The sequence below is a fragment of the Gorilla gorilla genome, chromosome Y, assembly GCF_029281585.2.
Source record: "Gorilla gorilla gorilla isolate KB3781 chromosome Y, NHGRI_mGorGor1-v2.1_pri, whole genome shotgun sequence".
Lineage (NCBI taxonomy): Eukaryota > Metazoa > Chordata > Mammalia > Primates > Hominidae > Gorilla > Gorilla gorilla.
The window spans coordinates 9354372-9375043 of NC_073248.2; the positions used below are offsets into that span (position 1 = coordinate 9354372).

General features: G+C 39.5%; 1 protein-coding gene, 1 non-coding gene and 1 pseudogene across 2 annotated transcripts; 2 read left to right on the plus strand and 1 right to left on the minus strand.

Annotated features, from left to right (window-relative positions):
- The first annotated feature begins 10145 nt into the window (after positions 1-10145).
- Positions 10146-10250, plus strand: LOC129530457 (U6 spliceosomal RNA). The gene has a single exon (XR_008675836.1). It is a non-coding gene; the product is annotated as a U6 spliceosomal RNA (small nuclear RNA).
- Positions 10251-12268: 2018 nt separating this feature from the next.
- SRY (sex determining region Y) lies at positions 12269-15435 on the minus strand. Its single transcript, XM_055377235.2, has one exon. The coding sequence runs from the start codon at positions 13015-13017 to the stop codon at positions 12403-12405; it is 615 nt and encodes a 204-aa protein (XP_055233210.1). The 5' UTR covers positions 13018-15435; the 3' UTR covers positions 12269-12402.
- LOC129530182 (ribonuclease H2 subunit C-like) lies at positions 15233-15802 on the plus strand (annotated as a pseudogene).
- Positions 15803-20672: the final 4870 nt, after the last annotated feature.

A 20672-nucleotide genomic window follows, 5' to 3' on the forward strand; every position in this document is an offset into this window, starting at 1 on the left:
CTTTTCATCTTTCATCAGGGCGTTCATGGCCTTTCTTCATGCTTCCCATGAATCTTCAATGCATATTGCATTTATTTTCTCTCTTTGTTCACAGAACCCACCAAGAAGCCAAACTCAGGTGAGCGTCTCTTTGGCTGGGAAAAACTGAGGCAACGTCCTTGAACTGATGCTTATGGAGGGATGGTTGAGGATGTTTTACAGAACTGTGGGGTGTATGAAGGAGACGCAACAACTGTACCAGATAGCAGATATTGAAAGCAAAATGTGGTGATTAGGGAAATGCAAATCACAACCACAGTGAAGCACTACTTCGTACTCACTGAGATGGCTAAAATCTAAAATGGAAAATAACAAGTGTTGACAAGGATGTGATGAAACTGGAATGTTTGTACATTGCTGGTGGGAGTCTAAAATGGTACAGCCACTGTGAAAAAATGCTTTGGTGGATCCTCAAAAAGTTAAATACAGGATTACTCTATGAACCAGCAATTCCACTCCTAGGTATGTACTCAAAATAATTGAAAACACAGGTTCCAAGAAAAATGTGTACACAAATGTTCAGAGCAGCACTATTCATTATAGCTAAAAGGTAGAAATAACTCACATGTTAATCAGTGGAAGGAATGGATAAACAAAATGTGCTCCATTCACACAATGGAATATTATTTAGCCTTGAAGAGGAATGAAGCACTGAAAATTGCTACAAAGTGGTTGAGCCTCAAAAACATTTTGCAAAGAGAAAGAAGCCAGACACAAATGATCACATAGTGTATATTTTTATGAAGATGAAAGTTCAAGAATAGATGAATCCCTAGAACCAGAAGCAATGTCGTGACTGGCAGGGGCTGGAGGGGAAAGGGAGAGTGACTGCTTGATAAATTCCAGGTTTCTTTTTGGGGGAACGAAAGCATTCTGGAAGTACACAGAGGTGATGGCTGCACAAAACTGTGAATATTCTAAATGCCCCTGAATTATTCACTTTTAAATGGTTAATTATATGTAAATTTGACTTCAATTTATTTATTTAATTTCGATTAAAAAGGTAACCTTTGGCTGGGGGCGGTGGCTCACACCTGTAATCCCAGCGCTTTGAAAGGCCGAGGTGGGCAGATCATCTGAGGTCAGGGGTTCGAGACCAACCTGGCCAACATGGTGAAACCTGGTCTCTACTAAATATAAAAAAATTAGCTGGGCATGATGGCACATGTCTGTAATCCCAGCTACTCGGGAGGCTGAGGCAGGAGAATCACTTGAACCCGGGAGGTGGAGGTTGCAGTGAGCCGAGATCATGCCACTGCACTCCAACCTGGGTGACAGAGTGAGATTCCGTCTCAAAAAAAAAAAAAAAGAAAAGAAAAGAGAAAGAAATAATTCCCGGGGCCGGGTGCAGTGGCTCACGCCTGTAATCCCAGCACTTTGGGAGGCCAAGGCGGGTGGATCACAAGGTCAGGAGATCGAGACCATCCTGGCTAACACGGTATGTTGTACCTGAGCGAGTTAGAAAAACGCCACACTTTGAGACGAATTAAGAGTCCTTTATTAGCCAGCGACCGAGAGACGGCTAATGCTTAATATTCTCTCGGCCCTGAGGAAGGGGCTTGATTAACTTTTATATCTTGGTTTAGGAAGTGGGGCGGGGGGGTCTAGTTAAAACAATTTTACAAAAGTAAAGTAGGCAAAAAGTTAAAAGGATAAATGGTTACAGGAAAGTAAACAGTTCCAGGTGCAGGGGCTTTAAGACTATTGCAAGGTGATAGACGCGGGGCTTTGGGTGTTACTAATCAGACGAATTCCCGGGAACTGTGGATATAGCTCGCCACAGTATCTTATCAGTTAATTGCATTCTTGGATGTGCTGGGAGTCAGCTTGCACGAGTTCAGTCCTTGAGGAAGGGGCTGCCAGTGAAAGAGCCAAGATGGAGTCTGGCTGGCTCTCTTAGCTAAGGGAGAGTCCATTCAGGTGGAAACAAGGCTAGGTGAGTAAAGGAAAAGGGAGAGTCTAAAAACAGGTTAGTAAAAACTAGGTTGGGCATTACAGGTGAAACCCCGTCTCTACTAAAAAATACAAAAAAAATTTGCCAGGCATGGTGGTGGGCGCCTGTAGTCTCAGCTACTTGGGAGGCTGAGGCAGGAGAATGGCGTGAACCCAGGAAGCAGAGCTTGCAGTGAGCCGAGATCTCCCACTGCACTCCAGCCTGGGCGACAGAGCGAGACTCCGTCTCAACAACAACAACAACAACAAAAAAAAAAAAAAAAGAAAGAAAAGAAATAACTCCCAGACTTCCAGCGGACTCCTTGACTGCCATGAGAGATGTCAGGAAGTCAATGGACGGGTGTTTATAGGTTGTTCAGGAAATGTTCACTATCAAGCAAGAATTGAAAATGCAGCTAAATTGCTGTTGGAGAGTGATGATAGCATAAAGATTTCCAACAAGGAGCTCTGCAATTTTTGCTGAAAAATCTTCCAAATGATGCTCTGCCATAAGAAGAAATTCACACCCTGAATAGCACAGCAGGATGCGAATAGCAATGCCAGCCAAAGACATTGAAAACAAGCCGGTAAAACTAAGTGATTGTTAGCTGTTTAAAAAAATAATAATAACTGGTGTTAACAACAAAGTGAAACTTAACTTCTGAAGATTAGGCTACCTTCACAAGAGGATAAGAAAGGAAGAACTGAGTAAAAGTAGTTAGATATTGCTGGATTTTGACAGTTTAAGGTTAAGTGTTCCTGCTAAAAATAGAAATTGAACATATAACTCCTGAACTAGTGGATGAAAATGAAGAATGAAGAATAAAATTAAATACAAAAAAATGAAGAGTAAAATTAAATACCAAAATTAGCCAAGTGTTGTGGTGAATGCCTGTAGTCCCAGCTACTCAGGAGGCTGAGGTGGGAGGATCACTTGAGCCCCAGAGATGGAGGTTGCAGTGAGCTGAGATTGCGCCACTGCACTTCCGCCTGGGTGGCAGAGCCAGGCTTTGTCTCAAAAATAAAAATAGTAATAATAAATTAAATACCTGAATACTAAATGGAAGTTAGGAAGGAAGGAATTAAAAAAGAAGAAAAGTAAAAACAGTAGGAATAGTGAATCCTTAGTTATGTTAGATGTTCGGTGACTTAATAAATCTGTAAAAAGACGGAGATGAGATGATGCAATTTAAAATGTTTCGGCTGGGCGCGGTGGCTCATGCCTGTAATCCCAGCACTGTGGAGGCTGAGGCGGGCGGATCACGAGGTCAGGAGATCGAGACCATCCTGGCTAACACGGTGAAACCCCGTCTCTACTAGAAATACAAATAAAATGTTTCATGCTATTTACAAGAGAAGTGTTTGCAACAAAATGCCAAAGAGAAGGTGAAAATAGCTGGGAAAAAAATGCGCAAAGCAAATAACCAATAGAAGAAAGCCAAGTTGGGCTAGCAAAATCAGACAAAATAACCTTCGAGGTGCAAACAACTTTGAGGCCCAAATAGAGATTCTTCCTACTAAAAGAATGATTCCCTGAATGATAATGGAATCTTGACCCAGCCTGCACCTCAGGTTAAGTTAAAAGTGGAAATTTAAAGATCTAAGTGTGAGATTTTAAAAAGCGTTTCCCCCGAAATACCAGGATCTGTAGATGGAAATATTATTAAGAATAAAGATGTGGAGCTGGGCGTGGTGGCTCACGCCTGTAATCCCAGAACTTTGGGAGGCCAAGACTGGCTGATTTCTTGAGCCCAGGAGTTTGAGACTAGCCTGGGCAACATAGTGAGACCCCATCTTTACAAAAAATTTTTAAAAAATTAGCTGGACATGGTGGCATGCACCTCTGGTCCCAGTTACTCAGGAGGCTGAGGTGGGAGGATCACCTGTGCCCTAGAGGTTGAGGCTGCAGTGAGGCATGATCACGCCACTGCACTCCAGCCTGCGTGACAGAGCAAGACCCTGTCTCAAAAGAAAAGAAAAAAAAAAAAGAAGAAAGAAATGAAAACCATAGCTCAGAGACAGAGAAACTGAGCAATGCATAGGTTCAGAAGGGTTTGAAACAGACTGAATTGTGTCTTGGCATATGAAAGAGGTCGCAGCTATAAAACAATGAGAGAAGAAACCAAATTCCACATAGGCAGGACTGAGACAATTGGCTGTTCTTGTGGATGATATGTGATCAAATCTCAACCTCATGCTATACTTTTTTTTTTGAGACGGAGTCTCGCTGTGTCACCCAGGCTGCAGTGCAGTGGTGTGATCTCACCTCCCCGCAAACTTCTCCTCCCGGGTTCAAGTAATTCTCGTGCCTCAGCTGGGACTACAGGCATGTGCCACCATGCCTGGCTAATTTTTGCATTTTTTTAGTAGAGACGGGGTTTCACCAAGTTGGCCAGGCTGGTCTTGAACTCCTGACCTCAGGTGATCTGTCCACCTCGGTGTCCCAAAGTGCTGGGATTACAGGTGTGAACCACCACACCCGGCCTCACGTAATACTTAAAAATGAACTACAGGTGGATTACAAACCTGAATATAAAAGAAAACTTTTTTTTTTTTTTGAAAAATAGAGGGAAATGTCTTATAACCTCAGAGTTAGGAGGTTTTTCTTAGATACAATACAAAAAGCATAACCACGCCCATAGTCCCAGCTACTCAGGAGGCTGAGGCATAAGAATCACTTGAGCTCAAGAGGTGGAGGTTGTGGTGAGCCGAGATCCTGCCATTGCACTCCAGCTGAGGCTACAGAGTGAGAGTATAAAAAAAAAAAAAGCATAACCTTTAAAAATGGGTTAGCCTATGTCTACATTTTAAAAATAATAATAATAATAATGTTCCAACTTCAGGCTCTGAAAAAAGTCAAAAGATGAGCTGTCAACTAGAAGAGGCTCCTTACTGCTCATACCACCAGGGAAAGTTTAATATGCAAAATGCAGTCATCCTTCAGAATTCATGGGGGATTAGTTTTAAGACGCCTTCTTCCCCGCAGACACCAAAATCCACAGCTGCTGAAGTCTCTGATATAAAACGTGCAGTACTTGCATATAATGCAAGTATATGTTCCTGTATATTTTTATTTATTTATTTGGTGACAGAATCTCACTCTGTTGCCCAGGCTGGAGTGCAGTGGCGTGATCTTGGCTCACTGTAACCTCCACCTCCCGGGTTCAAGAGATTCTCCTGACTCAACCTCCCAAGTAGCTGGGATTACAGGTATGCGCCACCACTCCCAGCTAATTTTTGTATTTTTAGTAGAGACGGGTTTTAACCATGTTGTCCAGGCTGGTTTCGAACTCCTGACCTCACATAATCTGCCCACCTTGGCCTCCCAAAGTGCTGGGATTACAGGGATGAGCCACCGTGTCCAGCCTCTGGTATACTTTAAATTATCTCTAGGTTACTCATAACTCCTGATACGGTGTAAATGCTATGCAAATAGTTGTTATACTATATTATTTTTTATTTGTATTACTTTTTATTGGATTGCTATATTTTATTTTCTGAAATATTTTCAATACAAGACTGGTTGGATCTATAGATGCAGAAATTCTGGTTATAGAGCACAAACTGTGTATAGATAGCTCCTACCAAAACAGACGGATGGTGAAAAAAAGAAAAGAAAAGAAAAAGAAAATGGAGGAGAGAGACTATGAGGCGACTAAAAGAAGAGGGATATGATCATTCCATTCGCTGACAAGAAAAATTCAAAGAGGAGGGAATTATGCGATTGACCAGCTGATGTGTGTTAGAAATGCTCAGGGTCACACATATTCATTGAAAGCCAATTTAAGCCACTATTTAAATTTAAACCAATTTAAACAATTGGGCTTTTTTTTTTTTTTTTCTAAAAAAAAAAAAAAAGTCAATTAGGCCAGGCGAGGTGGCTCACACCTGTAATCCCGGCACTTTGGGAGGCCGAGGTGGGTGGATCACAAGGTCAGGAGTTTGAGACTAGCCTGGCCAATGTGGTGAAACCCTGTTTCTACTAAAAATACAAAAGTTAGCTGGGCATGGTGGTGTGTGCCTGAGGCTGTGAGACTGAGGCAGGAGAATCGCTTGAACCCAGGAGGCGGAGGTTGCAGGGAGCAGAGATCATGCTAGTGCACTCCAGCTTGGGCGACAGAGCAAGACTCTGTCTCAAAAAAAAAAAAAAAAAAAAAGAAGTATATTGGTTCCGTGTGGAAAGGTGGACCACTTGAAGCAAAGGCAGGAAGACTGGAAGCAGGGAGAGGGTTTTCAGGTCACAAACAGGTGAGAGACAAAACAGTTGCCTTCTTTTGAGTTTCTGATTAGCCTTTCCAAAGGAGGCGATCAGATACGAATCTGCCTCAGGGAGCAGAGGGGGGACTTTGAATAGAATGGGAGGCAGGTTGGCCCTAAGCAGTTCCCAGCTGGACTTTTCCCTTTAGCGTAGTGACTTGGGGGCCCCAAGATTTATGTTCCTTTCACAGTGTATGAGTGAGAGCACTTGGAAACTGAGAGTGGAAGTGTCGCAGGCCAGGTCTCACTACCACAGGCCCCCACAACACCTGTTTCAGTATTGACTGAGTGGTTAAATATTAAAAGCCAGTGCCCTTATACAAAGGCTGGAATGTAACAAAAGCCCACCGAGAGTTTTTCCCAGGACTTTCCCGGGCCTTAAAGCATGACAAAATAATGAAGGAATTCTTAACAGGACCCATTTAGGATTAAACAACTTTTACTGGGGGTCTGCAGAAACTCCCGAGGCCTCCACAAACAAGTTTATTGGGGCTTTGAAGGAACTCTTTAAACCTCCTGAATTTAGCAGGAGACAACATGAGGGTAATCACCCCGGCACCCCTGGACCCATTAGATTAAGTCAATTCACTGAGGCTCCTGAGGAAGATGCTCAGGACTCAGACCTTAGTTATAGATTAAAAGAAGTTAAGGCCGGGCGCGGTGGCTCACGCCTGTAATCCCAGCACTTCGGGAGGCCAAGATGGGCGGATCACGAGGTCAGGAGATCGAGACCATCCTGGCTAACACCGCGAAACCCCGTCCCTACTAAAAACACAAAAAAATCAGCCCGGCGTAGTGGCGGGCGCCTATAGTCCCAGCTACGCCAGAGGCTGAGGCAGGAGAGTGGCGTGAACCCGGGAGGCGGAGCTTGCAGTGAGCTGAGATTGCGCCACTGCACTCCAGCCTGGGCGACAGAGCCAGACTCCGTCTCAAAAAAAAAAAAAAAAAAAGTTAATCATTTATGTGGTTACATAAATGCGCACTTACACATAGACGTATAGCTCAGAAGGTATATAAGCTCTATAAAACTTTATCATTTTGAGTGGGTCTGGTAATATTATCTACATGCCTTCTCCCTGTAACCACTTGTAGAAATAAAAACTCTCTTCCTCCTCAGTTCATCTGCATCTCATTATTGGGCCACAAAAAAATAGCAGCCTGACCCTCAATTTGCTCAGGAAAGACAAGGGGACTTGGGAACACTCCTTACACTTCAAAGAGAAGGCTCAAGGCCATTAAGAAAGACCTGTTGGGGTGCCATCCTTCCATCTGGTTTAGTTAGTTCTTAAAAAGATTTACATATACCTCAAAAAACAGGGGAAAATACTAGTTTTCTAAAGGTAGTACTCTAATGAAAAGTAGGAGGAAGGATTACTTTCTTACCTGACAACAAGGAAAACTCAAATTACATATATTTTAGACTTACAAAAATTTCCTGGACAAATATGAAGAACATTATTAAACTAACAAACAGCAATCTAGAACTCTTTTTGTTGTTGTTTTTGCTAAACGTATTTGTAGTTCTGTTAATTTCCCTACTGTAATCTACCAACTTTATGTGATCTTAGTCTAAAAAGCAGAACTTTCTGGTCATTTCTAAAGAGCATAGAGATTTTAAGGAACATCAGCAATATTCAAATTTAAGAAAACTGATTATAACTTAGAAATTCTGAGGAAGAAGAGTAATGAGGGGTAACTTGTTCTAGCAGAAAATCAAGTATATTTTTATAACCACTTTAATTATTTTAACTACATACCTTCATTCTGTGGTTAAAATTTAAGACACTAACAGTTCCAAATTTTGGTGAGCATGTATAGCAACGGAAAGCTCAGACATTGCTGTTGCAGTGTGAAATAGCACAAAAACCCTGGAAAATTCTTGGAAAGGTACACACAAAATTAACTGAGCTGAAAATGTCGCTCCTAGATGTTGGCCCAGGTACATTAAAAACAGATGTCCACTTAGAGACTTGAGCTCAACTGTTGATAGCAGCTTTATTAATAAAAGCCTCAAGCTCAAAATAGCCCAGTGTTCATCACCAACAGTGTACATAAACTGTGGTAAATTCATGCAAATTTCAACCTGAATGAAAGAAGCCAGATGCCCTTCAGAATACAGCTCCGTTGATATAAAGCCTTGAACTCAGCCGGGCGTGGTGGCTCACGCCTGTCATCCCAGCACTTTGAGAGGTCGAGGTGGGCAGATCACGAGGTCAGGAGATCGAGACCATCCTGGCTAACACGGTGAAACCCTGGCTGTACTAAAAATACAAAAAATTAGCCAGGCGTGGTGGCGGGCGCCTGTAGTCCCAGCTACTCGGGAGGCTGAGGCAGGAGAATGGCGTGAACTGGGAGGCGGAGCTTGCGGTGAGCCTAGATTGGGCCACTGTACTCCATCCTGAGTGACAGAGCAAGACTCTGTCTCAAAAAAAAAAAAAAGATCTCTCAATTGCATGATAGAAATCATGCAATTGACAGAGGAATTGCAAAAGGGCACAGGAAATTTTAAGGGTTGAAGGAATGATGTAAATAGCTTGTAACCTAGTTGGGGTGATAGTTACTCAGGCATATGCATTTGCCAAAGTTCATGCATCTATAAATAAAAGATCCGTGCACAATATCTCATGAAGATTTTTACTCTTGACATTATTACATAGTCCAATATGAAATAAAATATTAATTAAGTTTCTTGAAATACTAGAACTCTGATAACTACCCTTTGTTTCTACACTTTGTAGAAACAAATCTTTGTGGAACAGATTCGGAACAAATATGGAAAATTAATGTATTTCACATCAGTAAAATCGTGACATTGCACAATATTGGGAAAAACATTACCCACTTCAATGCCTAATGAAATAATGTCTAATCAATCATGAATATCTACATTAGTCTTCACTAAGATATTTTTTAGATGGAGCAATTACTTTCAGGTTAATAATAGCAAATATTTAGTTAATTCTTCACTAATGCTGATGTCTGTTCTAAGTATTTCTTTTTTTCTTTTCTTTCTTTTTTTTTTTTTTTTTTTTTTTGTTGAGGTGGAGTCTCGCTCTGTTGCCCAGGCTGGAGTGCAGTGGCGCCATCTTGGCTCACTGCAAGCTCCATCTACTGGATTCACGCCCTCTCCTGCCTCAGCCTCCCGAGTAGCTGGGACTACAGGCGCCCGCCACCAAGCCTGGCTAATTTTTTTCATTTTTAGTAGAGACGGGTTTTCACCATGTTAGTTAGGATGATCTCAGTCTCCTGACCTCATGATCCACCCACCTTGGCCTCCCAAAGTGCTGGGATTACAGGCGTGAGCCACCGCTCCCAGCCTGTTCTAAGTATTTCTTATATATACTCACTTATTTAATGCTTGTGTACCTTAATTCATGTAGCCTTCACATCTCTTCATGGGTTGGTTTTATTAGTAAATAGCATTTCAACTAACAAAATTATTACAGAATTGAAAAAACTGAGGCTCAGACAGCGAGGTAAATTGTTCAAGCTCAAGCCTGTAAGTGGCACTCAAGTGAGCCAAAGCTAAAGGGTTTACCTTCCAGAGCCTGTGTTCTTTATTCAGTACCAAGCTCCCTCTTAATGTATTTTAAGTGTTGGCATTTTAAAATGTAGCAAACATCCATTGGCAGCCAAAGCACACTTGATACTTATAGTTAGAATTTGTTTATTGATGTTTGTTTAAACATCACAAAAATACAAAAATGCTTCATTTCAGTAATTCCTAAATAAACCATACATTAAGTATCAATTCCTCTCCTGGGAGTGTGCTTCACAGAAATTCTTATAAATGTTCTCCATTGTACATGTATAAGAATGTATAAAAAAGCACTGTTTGTAATAATTGAAACAGAAAGTGTCCATTCATTTGTCCAACAAAAATAGAATGAAATACGCACAGCAATTTTTTCTTAAAAATTCTTGTTTCGGCAGCATATACACTAAAATTAGAATGATATGGAGAAGAATAACACTGCCCCTGGTCCAGGAGGGCATTCAAATGTGAAGTCTTTCATATTTTTGGGAGTAGAATTGTGGCTACCCTCTAGTAGGGTCAGGTGAAGAGATGAGTATTGTTATTCAAAAATTATAATATTTCATCTAGATAGAAGCAATTAGTTCAGATCTATTGTAAAGCATGTTGAATATAGGTAATAAGAATGTATTGTATGCTTGAAAATTGCTAAGAGAATACAATTTAAATGTTCCCAGTGCAAAAGGAAAGGGAAGTATATGAGGTAGTAGATACATTAGCTTGATTTAGTCTTTCCAAAATGTATACATGCATGATGTCATAATTTTTAATAATCTGAAAACCACCAAAATTTATTAAGCAAAAGAAGCTCCACATAATATTTTGTATTTATATTTATTCACATTGTTAAGGAAAAATGGTATTCAGTGATACTTGTTCAAACTTGATAAGGAAGACTATTCACGACCAACAGCACAGCAATGGGGTCTTGCACTGGGGGAGAGATTGGCCTTAGCTCCACATACAGCTGGGCAGTTGGGGATTTATAGCCAAGGAGCAGGGAGTAGGGTCAATGGATGGACAATTACTAAGAGAAGACATCACAGATAAGGAGGATTCTTGCTGAAGACAGGCTAGGCTGATCAGACATCACCTAGAGGGTGGTGGAGGATGAGAAAACTGATCAGATATTGAGGGTGATCGATCAAGTGTTGAGTGTGATCAGATATGCGGTGGGGGTACAGTCTTGCTAACCTGGCTTAGGAGAGTTCTTTGCCAAAACTGAGTTTGGCAAGGAAGTGCACAGTCGAGTCTAGGAGAAGGTTCAGAAACCTGACTAAAGTTTGGTCAAGCAGAGAATCTGTGTCAGAGGTTCAAGAAAAGGAAAATTAATGTATGGTAATGAAGGTCAGAATGGGTGTTATTTTTGGAAGAGTGAAAAGAGTGGTTTTAAATATTACAAAGTAGTTTTGAGTCAGTGTTTAAAAGGTAACAGGCAATATACAGTTCTCATTTGGCGTAAAGCTCAGATTAAGTAATATTGTCTCTGGAATAAAGTGGTTTATGAATTAACAGCTTTTTTTAAACCCTGAACTTTGAGAAACATGACATCCATCTCTAATATACACTCTTTTAGTGTTTGAGTTTTATTATTTAAGGTAATGTCTCTGAAAAGTTTTGAAATATTGGAAAGCTGACTTTGATACATACCATTAATTTTGACTTTTGATTTATTTTTATTGTAGAAAAATTTATTTGTAATTTATACTTTAAACTGTGGTTTACAGTTATTTGTAAACTTCTAGTTTCCTGCTTTAGCTTATGTGCAAATTTTATGAAGTCTTGGCATTACATTTTTATTTAAATCCCATCAAATTAAACCAGTTGGGTCACCAGCCCCTGCCCTTCCATCTCCATAATCTGGGTAGTCGTCGTTCTCAACATTCCTGTTGAGAATGAAAATTCTGTATTTTTCATTCCACAGGCTTAAAAGTTAATAGGCCATGGAAATAAGTAGATTGCCATTTTAAAAGATAGTTTTCAGAAGAAAGGCAAAATGATAAGTTTCATAGAGACATAAAAATGACAAGGAATTAAAGATTTTGTTTTACCAGAGGCATTTTATAACTAGCTGAAAGGAAATGTCAACCGTTTGGATTTATATGGAGTAAAGGAGCTGAATTGCAAGTGGAGGCAAAACTGGTTTTTTCCACAGCGTGAAGGGGAGAGAAAGAAACAAGTTTGATCCTGCTTACATATCCATTCCTTAGTTACCTGCAATTTATAGACACGTACAAAGTAGCTGAAAGACCAATGAATACACGGTCTAGAAAGGACTGCTTAACACGCTGCATATAGAAGTGTGATTTTTTTTTGGTACGATTTTCAAGTGTGTTTCTCATTAGAGCATTTAAAGTAAGCCACAGTGTCCGTTTGTATCAAGTTAGTACTCTGACGGCCACAAACATAGGCAGGCTCACTTCTGGATGTCTTATTTCTTTGCATGTTAATCGTGTTGACACAACTTGTCTTGAAATTAAGTTTAAAATGAAATACCAGTAAAACTGAAATGAATAAGGCCTTTATTAGCCAGAGAAAAGAAAACAATATTGAAACTAAACATAAGAAAGTGAGGGCTGTAAGTTATCGTAAAAAGGAGCATCTAGGTAGGTCTTTGTAGCCAATGTTACCCGATTGTCCTACAGCTTTGTCCAGTGGCTGTAGCGGTCCCGTTGCTGCGGTGAGCTGGCTGCGTTGATGGGCGGTAAGTGGCCTAGCTGGTGCTCCATTCTTGAGTGTGTGGCTTTCGTACAGTCATCCCTGTACAACCGGTTGTCCAGTTGCACTTCGCTGCAGAGTACCGAAGCGGGATCTGCGGGAAGCAAACTGCAATTCTTCGGCAGCATCTTCGCCTTCCGACGAGGTCGATACTTATAATTCGGGTATTTCTCTCTGTGCATGGCCTGTAATTTCTGTGCCTCCTGGAAGAATGGCCATTTTTCGGCTTCAGTAAGCATTTTCCACTGGTATCCCAGCTGCTTGCTGATCTCTGAGTTTCGCATTCTGGGATTCTCTAGAGCCATCTTGCGCCTCTGATCGCGAGACCACACGATGAATGCGTTCATGGGTCGCTTCACTCGATCCTGGACGCTGCCTTTACTGTTTTCTCCCGTTTCACACTGATACTTAGAGTTACAGCTTTCAGTGCAAAGGAAGGAAGAGCTTCTCCGGTGAGCGGGAATAGTCTGTTGCACAGCTGGACTGTAATCATCGCTGTTGAATACGCTTAACATAGCAGAAGCGTATGATTGCATTGTCAAAAACAAGGAGGGTGCGACAAAATTGAAAGGTGCCAGAGTTCGAAACTTATTTTACTATCCAAAACTCACTTCTACCAGATTCTTTGTTACGTTAACTTTTGTAATGAAACTTTCATTTCTCCGCCCTCAACACCCCTGTCAACCCCGCCCAACCAGCCTACCCCCTAGTGCCCTGACAATGTATTCATTCTCAAGCAAAACATGGTAATTCAGTAACATTGACTACTTGCCCTGCTGATCTGCCTCCCTGACTGCTCTACTACTCTCCTGAAAAATGCAAATTTGACTTAATCGCCAATTTTTTCATTGACCTTTTATGTCACAAAACGAGAGGACACAAAAAGCTATATGAATTGTTTATCATTATCAATATATGTGTATGTTATCTTTAAAAAACAAAGCTTAATGAGAACCTAATTGTGTTAACCACACACTTACATACATAACTGCATATTGAATTTATAGTAATTATTATCGCTTTTTCTTCACTTCTATTTAAAAATTGAAAATTCTATACACATTTTTCACAGGCATTAAGTATCAGAATATTAGCATATACTTACAAGTGTTTTATGCCCAACTTCTAGGATGGCTAACATTTGACTTTTAAAAAAGTAATTGTTTCGTTTAGAGAAAAAAAGATGACCTAAGAACTCAAAACAGTTTCAGTGAAGTGTTAAGCTACACTAAAAAGGGGACACAATTCTTTTCTTTGCAGATTGTATAGTGGGATATTTTGAAGTCATTCTCTTCACTGTCACACAATTAGCAATTTAAAAAACAATCTTTTACAAGTCTAAATTAAATTTCCATTCACAACAAATAGAGCCATCAATTTATCATATTTCACCTTTTAGTTCAACCTCCTTCAAAATTTAAAGGTCACAGTTTACAATACTAAACAAGTGAATAACTCTCCTCAATAAATCTTAAAGTCTGATGAGAAATGACAAGATTTCTTTGATGAAATAAAATGGGAGGAAAGTCTCCCCACTCACCAATGTTTTAATGCCATATTTGCAAAACAGGAGTAACCACTACAGGTTGCATAGTACACAGAACCTATTAATAAAAATAAACTCTCAGCAAAACTGAATGATGCCACAATTCCTAAGACAACAAAATAAAAATCCCGTAAAATATGAAAAGAGTTCATAGAACCAAATGTGGTTGGTTTGTCCAGTAAATGTTATAATGAATTAATATCAGAAACTTTAAAAAATTATATTCCATGAAAAGAAAAATATGAAAACTGTAATTTGTATCCTAGTTATCTAATAAAGTTTAGTATCTAAGATACAAAATTTAGTATTCATTATACAAAGTGGAAATATAGTTGACTCAAGTTAAAACATGTATCTGGATAGCAAATAAAATGGTTAAATTGCAGTCATACACAGAAGCAGATTTTCTACAACTGGAAATCCCTTACAAGATGAGAAAAAACATACCATTTCAAAACCTGACATGACAATAGCAAAAAATGACACAAGGCACCACATAGGTGAACCTTGAAAATGTTATACTGTGTGAAAAAGTCAGATACAAGAGGCCAGATACTGAATGATCCCATGTATATGAAATATCCAGGAAAGGCAAATGAATAGAGACCAAAACCAGATTAATGGTTGCTAAGGACTGGATGAAAGAGGGAAGTTACTGCTGGTGGATGCACGGTTTCTTTTGAGGATTGATAAAATATGCTCTGGAACTAGAGAGAGGTGATGGCTGCACAACATGGTGAACCAAAGAGTCAGAGAAACTGAAGTCCAAATAAGGAGTTTGTTGGCAGTTTTAGAACTGTTATTAGAGAAACAGATTCCAGAAGCATCTGACATTGTGTCGTGACCGGCTGTTTTGAGAGACAGTTTTTAAAGGAAATAAGAGAAAGTTGGTACTCATTAGGTTACTTACAACCTATTATCTTAATTGGTAATGAAGGGTTATCTTCACAGTTCATGAGTTTCTACGCAAAAGTCCTTGAATCAGGGGTTTGGGTAAAAAGTCAGTTTTCACTATGAAGTCTTTCAATAAGTGGCAGCAATTTTTGTCTGCATAATCTGCAAGTACATTTTGCAGTCAGGCAGTTGCAAGACGGGTTTCAAAAACAAAATGTTGTTGCTATGGTTAGCTCTTGTTGCCTTCGTTCCCCGGTACTACTGAATCGTCCACTTTAAGAGGGATAAAGTGGCGTCGCACAGGAGCGAGGATGGAGAGCGGCGACTAGGCTGCTATCGAGAGGTACAGCGTCCAGTTGCGCCCAGCCACACTGCAGGACGCCGCCCCCGCCACACTACATCTGATACCCTGCGGCCCACCACGGTGCGGCGCTTCATCACGCCTGCCATCCGCCAGGGCCCCGAGGGACTCTTAAGTGTAGTTTCGGGGCCGCAGTCTACGGGGCGACGAGGTGGCAGTGCCGTCCGGCCTCGTGGGATACGTGATGGTGACTGAAGAGGAGGAGGTGTCGATGGGGAAGCCAGACCCCTGGCGGGGTTCCGGGAGTGACAACCAAGAAGAGGAGCCTCTGGAGCGGGACTTTGACCGCTTCCTCGGAACCGCTACCAGCTTCAGCCGCTTCACCCTGTGGGGCATGAAGGTCATCCTTGGCCCGGAAGCCAAACTGCGTGGGGCCCTAACTTGGCCCAGCCTCGCGGCAACGATTCACGCGCAGGTGCCCAATGACACAGAACCAGAGCTTGAAATTCAAAGCCGCGAACCCTTTACAGCAGTAAACCAGCTCCTCACTTTGGAGCCACTGGTTCCATCACCCCAGTAAAGGAGCTCTTCACAGCACACATTCACAAAAGATAAAGTGGTGAATTTTATATTCTTATATACATATGTCCAACCATCTATATATTTTTAAAAAGACAAAAAAGACCTCCCAGATGCATATATTACAGGACGGGGTGTGTGAGGAGACTCACTTGGGGGTGGCAGTTGACAAAATTTAAATAAAGACACCAGATTTTATTATTTTTCTGTCTACAGCTCCTAGGATAGTGTGTGACATGTAGTAGGTTCTCAGTATACTTCTCTGGTACTTAAATTAATGAAATGTGTAAACATGCCTCTGGGTTCAGAAAAAGAAACTCAACCACTTAAAAAAAAAAAAAAAAGGAAAAACAAAAGTGTTGGTTCTCCTGTAAAGTAACAAACCTTCCATGCAAAAATAAGGGTGCAGAGGGAGGCCGAGAGCATTTAATTTGCCTCTATAATATCATATCAACACATTTTAATCTCTCAACCAGGGCTAATAATTCACTCACTGTCTCCAGGGGACTACATTAACAGTTCTTCCAATATTGGGCCTTTATATCATCAGCTAACCATATGCTTCCCTGAGCGCCCGAGTGATCCCAGTTTCTGGAACACTATTCCTTTCTCTCAAATTCAGTAAATAAAAAGTTAAAGTGCTATATTGTTTTATATGAGTACGAACTTTAAGATTCACTGATGACTATTTCTCAACAGTTGTTAAATATTTTTACATCAGTCAGGCCCACAAGCAATGTTAAGTGGTAGGAAGTTAGCTGGTCCTGTCAATGTTAAATCCAAACGGGCTTAACCAACAGCAAAAGTTGCCAAACTAAGGGATTTTTTTTTGTTTTTTTAATCTTAAGCTATGGTAAGAAAAATGTTCAAAGACATTAGATTCAAATAATTTCACACAGATCCTGGTTCATTTTTATATCAGAATAAAAATGAAATGAATAATGAAATAAAAATGAAAACTGAAGAATAGTAACTTAGATTGGTCCAATGCAATTAATTGCATTTGAGGTACATCAAGGTATTTTACGCTCATTAGGTAAATACCCTTTGTAGCCCTAATTTAATTTCTATGGTGTATGAAAACACAGTTTAACACTGCATACAGAATAAAACCCACAACATTTTATACGAATTTATTTATTTTTTCTCCTCACAAGATGTGCTTTGGTATTTCTTCAAATTCAGGGATGAATGCAGCAAAAATGTTATGAATATTACTCCACTCATTCTCTCTAATTTTATCTCAAGATATTCCCATCAAAGTAGAAATATATGTGGTCATAAACCATCCCCCATAAATTGTATACTAGACAGAGTTGACTATTCTAAGTCAACTTATGTGTTCATTTATCCTGCAGCTTGGCTATAGGCTGTTTTTTGAAGTCTAATGGTTGGCAGGTCACCAAAGACACAAACAACAGAAGAAAAGGTAAATAAAATGCACAACAGCAAAATTTAAAACTTTTGTGAAAGGACACTTACAAATAAAAAGGTGTAATAGAGTAACACTAAACTTAGGATTTTTAGACTTGTGATTATTTTTGGGACTTTAGAGTCAAATGTCCTTTCAAGATGTTGGGTTTGTTTTGTTTGCATGTTTTTTATTTTAACCATGCTAAATTCATGGGCCATATTTTCAACATCTAATTCTCAAAAAGTTAGAATAGTCTTCTGATTTGGTAGGTAGAAATTAATGCTCACTTTAATTGCTAGGTTCTACTGTTTCAAGACTTAATCAGATAAATCACCTAGCAACTGATGCATTTAAACATGATCAATTTTATTGGCATCTTTTTTTCCCAGGGATAATCTAATTATTTGCCGGTGGGAGGATGAAGTAGGGTGCAGTCGGAAATAGAATGATCTCCTACCCGAGCCGAAGAACCTTACAAATGCATATCTACTACATGTAAATTAAACTATAAGTAAACAAAATAGTTTACAACTTTAAAATAATGCTGCCTGTTTTTTTCTCTAACCTCACCTGAATTATTTTTCTTTTAGTTTATTATTTTGATTTTTTCAAAGTATAGGAAATTGCCTGTAAAAACAAGGTTTGAAAGTTGGGAAGAAATTTCTCACAGAGTGAAGCATTTTTTTTTTTTTCAAATCAGTTGTAACTAACGGTCTTAAAATCACATTGTGGCTATCCATGCCTGAAATATGTAAACAGAAAACAGATGACATCCACAATTTTCCTTTCTTCCTTAAAACAAAGAGGTAACTTCACTCTTTTCATTTACCTTCTGATGCACAAGTATGAGCTTCTCTTTTTAGTTCTTCTAATCAGCTTAGATACTACATGTTATAGCTTGTTTCTCTCCATAAAATGAAGGTCACTTTTGATCTTTTCCAGGGTCTTCCTTCAGTTCTTTTTTGTCCAAGGCTAACTACACTCCTCTTTGTCTAGTGAGCCAGCAGCTGTTTGACCAAGAACCATTTTAGGAAACAGTTTTTAAAGATACCTCATGGAAGCATTCTGTTGTACCCTTCCATACATTATTTTTTCTCAGTCTGTTGCATTAAGATTAGAGACTGCCTTCTTTTTATTAATGTTTTGAAATATTTTGTTTAGTGTCCAAAGGCTTGGTCAAATCATGAATAGTTCTATTTTTCTTCTGAAAAATATTGTTCCTTTAGTGATTTATAGTTAAGAGGTATTATCCTTTAGCTGTCATACATTTCACAAATACTTTCCTGATTTTGGACTTCAAATTGCATTTATCCTTTTTATCTTAACCTTCAAAACAATAATATAACAATGATTATTATAATTTGTGCCCGTTTTTTGCCTTCTTTGTATGATGATGGCTTTAGTATCTTACTGCTAAAAAATTTTGCTTGTTTGTAAAATAGCCTTTATGCAGAAACCTGCAGCAAGTATCCAATAACCACAATAGGAAAAATCTGAGGAATTCTGGGCTTTTCAAATTTTTGTATTACCTAGCAATTATATGTTATTTGAAATTTGATTAGAAAGAGGCTAAAACAATTGTTTGAGTCTGGTGATTAAAAAGTGGTAAGTCTTTGTCTTATCTATGATGGTTAGTAGTTTGTATTTTGTGGTAAAAACGATACTTACTTTCCATTTTCAAATAATTTTAATTGTTATAAGTTATTATAAGTGTCTTGTAATTAGTTTTTACTGCCTCTCTCATAGCTTTGGTTATATCTAATTTCTCATTTATAATGTCACTTACATTTGCTTTATTATATTTGTATTTAATCTATACCAGCAAAAGGGCACTTAATATTGCAAGCTTTTAAAAGAAATAGGGCTTCTTCTTTTGCTAATCCTCTTTGTAATTCCTTTTTGCTTTTTGGGAGAAGTTATTTCTACTCAAAACTTGTTCAGGTCCAAAGAAGCTACAGATGAAGAACACGAAAAGTTGTTGGTTAAAATAAAACTATAACTAGGCTTATTTATGGTGAGTAATTTCTTTTCATGCTCCATTTAAATGTTTTTACCCTAAAGTAATGATGTAGGAGAAGTCTAAAGCAATGGTATTAATATACAAGTCCCAGTGAAAATTTGATTCATGAAACTCTTTGTTATTTTTGGCTGCATGTACATTGTTACAATTCTGATGTGAGATGAACATTTTGCATCTTTCAAAATCTTACATTAGTAGGGAGTTGCCCCCAACCTAGGAGAGAGAAAAAGTAATATATTTTTCTCACCTGTCAACAAAGCCAATAGATGACACACTATGATGAAAGACAGATAAACAAGAGAATAACACTCATATTTATTTAGTAAATGTTTTACATGACATGAGAACCTTCAAAAATGAAGACCCAAAGAAACAGAAAGCTATGTGGTTTTTTTTGTTTGTTTGTATGTTTGTTTGAGGTTTGAGGCAGAGTTTCGCTCTTTTTGCCCAGGCTGGAGTGCAATGGCGTGATCTCGGCTCACTGCAACCTCCACCTCCTGGGTTAAAGCAATTCTCCTGCCTCAGCCTCCCAAGTAGCTGGGATTACAGGTGCCTGCCACCATGCTGGGCTAATGTCCTGTATTTTTAGTAGTGATGGGGTTTCGCCATGTTAGCCAGGATGGTATTGATCTCTTGACCTCGTGATCCACCTGCCTCAGCCTCCCAAAGTGCTGAGATTACAGGCATGAGCCACTGCGCCTGGCTAGCTATGTGTTCGTACACTTAAGTCTGATGGAGTGGACAGGTGTGCAGAAGTACGACTGGACAAAAGAAGCCCGGATTCTAATGGTACCAGATCTAATGGTAATCAATGGGGAACTTAGCAAGTCCTGTGTGTTCAGATTCTGGGCCTCTCTGTACCATCAGCTCCTTTCCTTTGGGTATAGGGAAGGCCCCTCTGGAATGAGGGTCTTAGGACCTGCTTTTCTTCAGAAAGACCATATACATGCAAAGCAACTCCTAAATGCAGAAGGAACCAAGAAACCAAAGAAGCGGGCAGACAAATCCAATTTGTCAGTATGGGATGACTTACTGCGGAAACTTACAGACAAAATGTGGTCTTGGGTGTCCACTAGACAGGTAGACATTTGCATCACAATCTCCCATATCCATGGCATATATCTTGGGGAAGAAAGAATACATACTCAGGAAGGAATGTGTAGTTAGCTGCAGGCATGACAGCCTATAATTTCTACAACAGGGGTTATTTGGGAGGAAACTTAACAATTAATAGATATTTCTACATAAAGAGTAATACAAAAACTAGACATTTTGGAGGTTATTTCTAGACTCAATGTTAGCCAGATTCAGATTTTAAACTAAAGTAATTCTTGTCCCCACACTCTACCTCTAATTCAGCTGTTCCAATGTCATGTGCTGACCTCTTCTGAGATGGTCCCTGACACTTTAGAAGGAGGCATCCAGTGCCAGACATTG

What these genes read in the sequence shown, in the direction of transcription:
- SRY (XM_055377235.2), bottom strand. Translation starts at nt 13,017, where the DNA reads ATGCAATCATACGCTTCTGCTATGTTAAGCGTATTCAACAGCGATGAT.